Here is an 11,036-nt window from a genome sequence, read left to right as displayed (position 1 = left end):
TTTTTTTTTCCTTTATAAATTTATAAAAGCTAATATATATATTTTATTTATATGAATAATTTAACAAGCCCATTTAGAGATAGATACTTAAAGAACTTATATATGATACTACATATATTATGTATATATATATTTATAGTTATATATAATAATTATTTTTTTATAATAAAAAAAGGTAGAAAGAATAATTCATCAAAAATATTATAATACCATGTTACTAATATATTTTTATATATATATATAACATAAAATTTTATTATATATGTAAGAATTATTGGGATTTTTTTTATTTAGTTTTTGTAAAATAATTTTAATTTAAAAAAAAGAAAAAGATAAAGAGAAATAATAATAAAAAAATAAAAAAAATTACTTGATCCTAAAAAAAATAGCTACATATTTTTTATTATATGATTAAAGTTAAAAAGTTTAATAAAATGAAATATATAAAAAAAAAAAAAAAAAAAAAAAAAGTATGTTAAATATATAGTATTATGTTTTGGTAAAAGAATAAATTATTAATTATTTTATTTTTGATTTATAATTATGTAACGGATATAATATCTAATGGATTACATAATAATGTTTTTTTTTTTTCAATTTTAATATATTTTAAATGAAGTGTTATTAAAGTAATAAAAAATAATATATTATGAATTTTTTTCATGTAATAATATTAGATGTTGGAATTGTAATATGCTTATATTTAATCAATTATAAAGTAAAAAAAAAAAAAAAAAAAATATATATATATAAAATATAGTTATTATACATAAATACATACAAATAAATGTATATATATATATATTTGTTTTATTTATTTTTTTTTCTTAAATGTTTTATAATAATGATAAAAAATATATTATCCGTGTACATTTTTTCATTATAGCATAGTGATATAAAATGGAAGAAACATATAAATTGTTGTAAAAATAATTTTTACTTTTTTTCAATTAAGAGATGCCTATTACAACATATAGTTGGAGAACCTTTTGAGAAAAAAGACAAATCTGGTGTTTTATTAAAAGACAAAAATACTGAAGGGGGAAGAAAAAAAGAAAGACAAAAGACTATGAGTATTAAATCAATAAATAAAAAAAAAAAAAAAAACAACAACAACAATAATAATAATAATAATGTGTTAAAAAATTTAAATAATGAAGAAATAAATAAACAACGAAATATGACGAATGAAAGAATACGAAATAAAAATAAAAATGATAAAGGAGTTGAGAATATTTCAAGTAATACACAGATGGAAGAAAAAAGTATAATATGTAAAGATATAAATTGGAATGTAATATTAAATGAAAACGAAATAAATGACGATCAAATGGTTCAAGAAATCAAAGAAGATTTTGTCAAGGATTTAATGAAAAATAAAAACAAAGAAATATTTAAACAGATAGAAACAATTAATTCAGTTGGTACTATGGCAAAAATTAAAAATTCATTATATAGCATAATATTTAAAGGGTCTAATTTTTGGAAGGGTCTAGGAATATATTTAGGTACATTGTCAGGTGCTGCAATAGGGCAAATGATTTTAACTTGTATTTTGAAATTCGGAACATTTTCTGTTATGAATTTCTCAATTTATTTTTCAGCTTTTTCTACACTTATAGCATTTGGTAGTTGTGTAGGATTAATATTATTAACAATTATAATTGTTATTTTTCTTCTTGTGTGGTTGTGGCCATCAAGAGGGAAATTGATGGGTAAAGATAAAACAGAAAATAAAAGTGATACATAAATATATATATATATTTTTGTTAGAATATGGAATTATTTAATTTTATTAAAAAAAAACAAATTAACAGCAAAAAAAAAAAAAAAAATAGGAAATTGGAAATTAAGTTGTTCTAAGTTTGTTTTAAATTTTAATATAAGTTTTATATATGATTCCGTTGAAATATTTTTTTTTTTTTTTGTTTTATAATTATATATATATATATATATATATATATATATATATATTTATATTTATATCTACGTATAATATATATACATATATAATTAAAGTAATATTTTTAATTTTTAAAGTGTAAAATTTACAATGCATAGATAATTATTATCCATATTATTTATGATTAATATAAATGGTATGGAGAATATATTTTTATAGTAAACCAAAGAACAAATAATAAATAAATAATATAAAATAAGAATTGTTATATAGTAGAACTTAATTGTTTTTTTTTTATTTTAATTAATGAAATATAAAATAATAATTAACATTTATTAGATCTATTATATGAACTTATGTGTATGTATATTTTATCTATGATTGCCATTTTTTTGAATGCTAATAACATTCTAAGTAAATATATTTTTATTACGTTAAAAAAACACTAGTATAATATGAAATATATATTTTGAAAAATTTATATTATTTAATATTAATAATTTTTTTTGAAATAAAATAAGAAATAGATACATATTTTTATCAAAATATTATATTATATATTGTTTATAAATTAATTATTTTTATATTATACAATATGTAAATATATATATATATATATTATTATATGTTGTAATTTCATTCTTTATATGTTAATCAAAAAAATGATAAAGTTACTAATTTGACGAGTAAAAAAAAAAATTGTATTATTTCCCCCTTGTATATTTCTGATGAGAACCACAAAGGAAAATTAAGTTACACCTTATTTAAATTTCCTTGCTTAAGTTTATATATGATTGGATTTTATTATTGCTTATTAAGTATAAGGTGATTATTTAAATTTTATTTATTATTATTTATAAGGTTTTGTAAACTAATTTACTATAAAATATGCTTTATTATGTTATATGTAAATATATCATATAATGTAATATGTGTATTCCATTATTATTTTTTTTAAACATAATTCATTACAGAATAACTTATTAGAAATAGTTGAATTTTGCAATGTATATAAACACAATTTAGGTGAAGATCAGAAAAAAAAAAAAATAATTTACAAAGGAAAAGAAATTTAAAATATAAAGAAAGAGATGTGAATAAAAAAATATCCAATTAAAATAATATTAAATGTAATGAACAAAAGGTACAGGGAAAATAGATATAGTATTAATAATGATCATGAGTATAGCCATATGGAAAATGAAAGTAATAGTTTTATTAATAAAATAAATTATAATAATATGTTAAAGAATTTATCATAATAGGAATTATTTGATGTACTAAATTCATTAAAAGAATGCTTCTCAAAAGAAAATCTTAGAAATAAATGGTCTCATATAATTAGTGTTGCAAAAGGAGGACTTATTATTATATATTGAGAGGGATAAAGGCTTCAATACAAAAATATTTAGATAATGATATTCATGAAGGAATTTATGGTTAAGAATGGACATTTTTTTTTATATGACAATATATGGAAGGAAAATTGTTCTGTATTTTGTACAATTGTACGAAATGAAAAGAGATAAATACACTAAAAATGTGTTTAAGTTAATGAAAAACATACACTTTATGATGTATACAAATTTATTTATTTATTTTTAGAATATTTTAAGACATTAAAAGTGGAATTACGTGAAAAAGATCAAAAGGAACTCTCAGAAAAAATTGCAAAAACTTTGAATAAAAAAAAAAATGAGTTTTATAAAAAGTAAAAGAAATATAGTTTTAATTATATTATATATAAAACATTAATAGGAAATGTCTTTTAAATCTATTGAATTATATAAAAATAATTTATTATATATATATATATATATATATATATATGTACATATATGTAGAATTCAATTTTTTTAGGTGAATATACAAAGTTATATAGAATATGTTATTTCATACATCTTTTTTATGTTTGAATAAAATTTATTAAATATATATATTTTTTTATGTTTAAAAAAAAAAATTATCATATTAATCATATAAATGTATGTTTATATATTTTTCCGATATATATTACTATTATTATTATAAGTGTGCATGATGACATATATATATATTTGTATAAGAATATATAAAAATTAAAATAATTACAATATTTTTATTATTAATGTTTTTCAATAATATAGTATATATAATATTTTGTATAATGAACAACATATTAATATATATATATATATATATATATATATAATAAAATAAAGAATTAACATTTTATTATGTTATGATATAAATATGAATGAAATATGGGAATATAATATCATACCAGCTTCATATTATAATAAAAATTTATAGATATAAAGTGTAAAAATAATAATATTTTCTATTATAATTATTAGAAAGTACTTTTTTCGATATCATTTTTGTTAAAAAAAAAAGAAACACTGAAATACATAATATTATGTTAACGTTATATATATATATATATATATATATATATAATTATATTATTTTTTTTTCTTGCTGTATCGTAAAATCTAAATATTTTTTTATGAAAAATATATTTAAAAAATTTGAATATATATTTATATTAAAAAAAAAAATATATATATATATAATATTTTAATCTTCTATTTTGTGATACTTGAAAGTAAAGAATGTAATATTGTGTATTTTTCTTTGGATTATATTCTTCTATGAAAAATATTAACTGTTTCAAATTTTGAAAAATTGTTTTTAAATTTTTTTTTTAATTTCTATTGACATATATTATACATTTATATAAACCAATTATTATTATATATATTATATGAATTGGATATATTTCGGTTAATTTTTATAATTTTGACTCATAAAGTATGATGTTTGTACAATATATTTATGTATTTAAAAATATATATATTATGTAAATAGTTTATAATAATCAACAATAAAATATATTATATCTCTTTTAATGGTTATTTATATGATTAACATTAAAATATTATATTAATATTTATTTGTTTTTGAAAGTAGAAAATGTTGTAATTTGTTGTATCCTTAGTACATGAAAATGTATTACCATACAATTTGGTAGAAAATATATTTTTATATACAACATTGTATTTTCTTTTATTTTTAATGTGAAATTGTTGTCTACATTTTTGTTTAATTTATGTTAATATAAAAATAATATACAATTTTATAATATATAATATTAAAAAAAGAAAAAAAAAAAACCATCTTTTTAAAAAATTATAAAATTTTATTTGAGTTAGATATAATACAACATTTTAAAAATATTTCTATGACATATAAATTAGTAATTAGTAATAATATGATGCATTGGTAAAATTGATCCTAATATTAATTGAATAATGAGTATTTAATAATAAATGTGAATGAAGATATTTAAAATTGAATATTAACATATATATATATATATTAAAATAATAAAATACATTATAAATTATAATACATAAAAATTTGACGTAAGAATTATGTATATGTTTAAATTAAACAAGTAAAAAATATATATTATTTTTAATAATTGTCTCGTGCGATTTTATATTTTGAAGTAATTAATGCCTATAAATATTTTGTTTCATAAAGAATATACTATTCAAATAATATTATATCATATGTAAACAAAATTTATTATAAAATGCAATTCATAAATCATTGACAAATAAAATTTTTCATATTCTAAAAACAATTACGTACATAAATGTTTTTTGCATTAATGTTTCTATGGATTTTTTTCTTCTCTTAAGAAACCATACATATAAAAGTATCAATATAATAGTAAGTACAATAATAATATAAATAGAAATTCCATAATAGAAAAAAGCTCCATTAGAAGTAGTTGTCGCTTTAGCAGTAGAATTTGTAGCCATTGCATTAGTAACCTTGAATACGCCTACAGAAGTAAAAGAACCTTTTATTGAATTTGCAGAAGAGTAGCTTAGTCCACTAAGGATTTCCGCTAATTTCACTAACTCTATACCCAAAACACTGAGGAACAGTTGAAGTGCCACTTTAGCTGTAGCTATACCACACTTTTCTATAGCTAAAGATGAAACTGCATCTATACCTACAGTTCCAACACAACCTGTTTTTAAATTTTCTAAATAATTATCATGCACTTTATTTGATGAAGATGATTTGTCGGATGATTTATTTTTTGAATAATCATAAGATTTATCTGAAAAATTTTCAAAATATATTTCTGGTTTTACATAAAAATTATTATAAAGTTTTCTTTGCATTTCTAAATATTTACTGGAACGAGAAGATCCATTTGATTTTGCTTCTTTTTCATTATTATCTGTTCCTTTTCTATATTTATCCAAATTTTTTCTTTCAATGTTTTTCTCTTCTGTAACTTCTGTTATGTTTTGTTTTGTTTATTTTTATGTTTATTATTATTGTTTTTTTTTCTTCTCATACATAATATCATCGTCCTTATGGGAAATAATTTCATTTTTAGAATTATTAAGAATTTTTTTTTTAAAATATTCTAATTACGTATAAAACAAAAATAAAAGATTTCTTTTATTTTCATAGTATATGTATATATATATATATATATATATATATATAATATCGTATTACGTGTTTAATATATAATGTCATTTATTATAGTAGCAATTAATATACTATAATTATTAAAAAAACATATTTTGAATTATAGTTTTAGAACAAGTAATAATACAATTAATATAAGATAAATTGTAAAATAGTATATGACGTGATTTAATATATATATAATAATATATATTATGAAAAAAAATATATTTTAATAACATAAACACTAAAGAAAAAAATACAATATAGTATGTAATAGTTTGTATAACTTCTCTGTTTCTTAATATTTTTATTATTTTTAGTTTTTGTTTTCTAACAATAATAAATATATATATATATATATATATATATATATTTTTAAATGATTTAGTATTTTAATAATAAATATATTTTTTAAATACTTTGTAGTATATTTGTACAAAATAAATATAATAATATTAATGTTAGTAATAACGTGGATAAATTAGAGAGAAACGTAAACGTACAACAAATATTAGAACAAAAAAAGAAAAAATTATAAATATAACCAAATTAAATTATTTCTTACTATTATTTAAAATTTTTTTTTTCATATCATATATTATGATAAAAAATGTTTGTATTTAAATTTTTTATATAATAGTAATGATACAAGGTTCCTGTTGGAATATCTATTACCTGCATATATGTTATAATACGTTCTAATATATGTATTTTACATCATTTACAAATATTACTGTACACATTCTCATATAATTTTAAACAGAAAAAAAAACATTTTTTTTTTTGTAACTACACTTTTACTTGTTATTAAAATGTATTAAAATAAAAAAAAAAAGTAAAAAAGAAAAAAAATTATTATTAAAATTTATGATATAACATAAGATTATATTTCATTAGAAATATAAATTCAAAATTATAAATAATATTGAAACGTTTTATTATATTATTTATTTTTAAATTTAATTAATTTTATTATTATTTTTTTTTTTTTTTGTGTTCTAAATAAAAAAGGAAATATGGATCCAGTAAAAAAATATATATTTACATAAAGGAAAAATAATTGTGTATTATATTATAAGCCTATATAAATATTTTAGTTTAAACATATTTAATTTATTTACAAAATAAAATAAGGTATTATATTTTAAATTATTTATATGTATAATCATAAAATAATATAAGAATAACAATAAAAATGAAAGTCCACTGCTATAACATATTATTATTTTCTCTTCTATTAAATACATTGTTATTATCATCATCGCAAGTATGGATATAATAACCATTTTTATAATAATATAATATATATATAAAGTATATATATATGTGTTTACATAATTTATATATAATAATTATAACTATATATATATTCATATAACTTAATTTTATAGTCAAAATATACATATACATATACATAAGAAATATATATATATGTATATATACATATCAAATAAACTACATCTAAATATCACATATATATATCACCATTTTTTATAGGTATATAATCAAAGGAACCATTACAACACACCCCATATAAAAAACAGAGAACCAACAAATTTATATAGATCATTATGTGAATGCGAATTGTACGCACCTGCCAACTATGATAATGACACAGAAATGAAAAAAGTCATGGAAAATTTCAATAAACAGACACAACAAAGATTACACGAATATGACGAAAGGATGAAAACTACACGTCAAAAATGTAAAGATCAATGCAATAAAGAAATTAAAAAAATTATATTAAAAGACAAAATCGATAAGGAATTAACCGAAAAGTTTGCCACATTACAAACTGATATACAAAATGACGCCATTCCAACATGTATTTGCGAAAAGTCGATAGCGGACAAAATGGAAAAAGGATGTTTGCGATGTGCAGGTGTATTGGGAGGTGGTGTGATGCCTGGAATGGGATTGATAGATGGAAGTCTTTTAGGTGCTATAAGTGTGTTGCAACCTGCGGCAATTGAGGCCGCTAAGGCTGCGGCCGTAACTGAGGCTACGAAAGCTGCTACGAATGCTGGTATTGAAGCTGTGAAACTTATAATTAATGAATTTCTTACACATTTTAAGAAAGAATTTTACGTTGATTTGACAAAAATTGTTAAGAAATCAACATATAACAATTTTGATTCTCTATTTCAAAGTGCTAAAGAACTACTAGGTGATTCGTGTCGACCTAATCCATTAAATGGAAGTACGAATTCTTTTTGTAATTCGACAATATGCGAGGGTGGGGAAAGGACGCTTAGGAGTTGGGTACAAGCTGGTGCCACCAAATATGAAGCAGAATTCGCATTACAAAAAGAAGCACTTGAAGCAACAAAGGTGGGTGCAGTAGAAGCTACAACTACTAGTTGCCAGACTGCTATTATTGCTTCCATCGTTGCAATAGTAATAATAGTTTTAATTATGGTAATAATTTATTTAATTTTACGTTATCGACGAAAAAAGAAAATGAAGAAAAAATTTCAATACATAAAATTATTAGAAGACTAGATATTATGTGCCATGTAGATGTTAGCAGGATGTTTGGTACATGTCCTGTTTTTCTTTGAATATACCATGCTTTTTTTTTCGATTACAAAATAACTATATATTTTTATATGTATTAAGTGTACATATGTATTTCATTTTGTTATGTGTCAATTTGTTTGTTTATTTATTGTATTAATTTACTATTATATTAATTTTTTTTTTTCAAAAATTTTTATTCTTTAATAAATAATATATTTTTTTAATACATATATTAAATACTAAAATCATAAGTGCAGGTATATGTAATCGTATAGGAAAAAAACATATGGAATATATGTATATATATATATACTTGTTTATAATAGTTATAGAACTATATCAAATCACAATATAATATATTATTATATTAATATTCAATAATATATATATGTAATTATTCCATACTATCTATAAATAAAATTGAAATTACGATGTGTTAACACAATCATTCATTTACAAAATGTAAATATGTGTTGTTCATTACAAATAATGTTACAGAAAGATCTTTTCTCATATGAACCAATATATTTTTTTTTTCTATCATTATTTATAATATATTATTTACATTATATATATGTTATGTTGTGTTTTTTATTTTTATTATTACTTTTTTTTAAATTATAGATACTATTATTATTATTATTATTATAGGAAATAGCTACCATTTTAGAAACAATATACAAACTTTAATATATATATTATTATTAATTGAACATAACAGATAAATATATTTTTTGTTATTGTATTTATTATATTATATAAAGTCCTATATTTCTTTTCAATATACATATATATATATATATATATATATATATATAATAATAATAATAATAATAATAATAATAATTAATATAATTTTTTTTATTTAAATATATATAGATATATTGTTACAACTAGTAAACATACAATTATTATATCAATGAATTCTAAAATAATATATCTACCATTTTAATATTTAATATGTTAAATATATATTATCAAAATACTACAATAATTTCTATATTATGAAGAGAATATGTTTGTATAAGGTACAACACTACATAAAACTATACAATGGTATTTTATTATGTTAATACTTTCTTTTCCTTAAATTTATTTTTAATATTATATATAAATATATATATATATTTATACCTTTATTTATATAATTTTAGATACATAAGAGAGAAACGCATAACGCACAATAAATTTTAGAACAAAATAAAAAAAAAAAAAACATATTTATTAAAATATATTAGATTTAATTAATATTAAAATATATATATTGTTTGTTTTACTTTTAATAATACATTTTATTATATGTAATGGTTCTTATATAACTGCATTATTGTGAATTTAAATGTTTTAATAACAGTTTCACTTATATGTTCTTCCCAATTGTAAATTATATGTGGTATACACGTTCAGCAACTAATAATTTACAAACATATATATATATATATATATATACATATATTTTACAACAAAAAAATATAAGATGTACTGTTACTATATCATAACAGGTTTTTGAAAAATATAAAAAAACATTTTAATTGTTATTTATGACATGATATAAAATTATATTTTATCATAAATTAAAATTCAAAATTATAAAAAATGTGATATATTATATTTTTAATTTAATTTTTTTTTTTTTTTTTTTTTTTTAGTATTTTATATAAAAAGGCAAGTATGGTTCCACAATAAAAAAAAAATATATATATTGGTATAATGGGAAAATAATTGTTAATTATATTAAATGAATTATAATAATATTTTAGGTTAAACAAATTTAATTAATTTTTAATATAAAAGAAAATATTTTATGTGATTTTGTTATATATAATTTTAATCATAAAATAATATAAGTATCACAATTAAAAAAAATGAAAGTTCATTATATAAATATATTCTTGTTTGCTCTTCAATTAAATATATTGGTAATATTATGTCACATATGTATTAAATATTCATAAATACAATTATAATATATATATATATAATAATAATAATAGTAATAATAATAATAATAAAAATAATCTACATATTCATAACGAAAATATATAAAATAATAAACAAAACAACTAATTATAACATACATATATATATACACTTTTTTTATAGGTATATAAACAAAGGAACCGTA

General features: G+C 17.7%; 2 protein-coding genes across 2 annotated transcripts; both read left to right on the top strand.

Annotated features, from left to right (window-relative positions):
• Nucleotides 1-649: 649 nt before the first annotated feature.
• PRSY57_0023900 (putative exported protein) lies at nucleotides 650-1,750 on the top strand (the record flags this gene model as incomplete). Its single annotated transcript, XM_012905261.2, has 2 exons — nucleotides 650-718; nucleotides 887-1,750. The coding sequence occupies 2 exons, from the start codon at nucleotides 650-652 to the stop codon at nucleotides 1,748-1,750; spliced, it is 933 nt and encodes a 310-aa protein (XP_012760715.2).
• A 5,833-nt stretch (nucleotides 1,751-7,583) lies between these two features.
• PRSY57_0025300 (rifin) lies at nucleotides 7,584-8,893 on the top strand (the record flags this gene model as incomplete). The annotated part of the gene is made up of 2 exons (XM_020114315.1): nucleotides 7,584-7,655; nucleotides 7,886-8,893. The coding sequence occupies 2 exons, from the start codon at nucleotides 7,584-7,586 to the stop codon at nucleotides 8,891-8,893; spliced, it is 1,080 nt and encodes a 359-aa protein (XP_019969688.1).
• Between the last annotated feature and the right edge of the window lie 2,143 nt (nucleotides 8,894-11,036).

This window comes from Plasmodium reichenowi, assembly GCF_001601855.1.
Source record: "Plasmodium reichenowi strain SY57 chromosome Unknown, whole genome shotgun sequence".
Lineage (NCBI taxonomy): Eukaryota > Apicomplexa > Aconoidasida > Haemosporida > Plasmodiidae > Plasmodium > Plasmodium reichenowi.
Note: the sequence above shows the minus strand (reverse complement) of the source record. Positions and strands in the feature narration are given on the sequence as shown.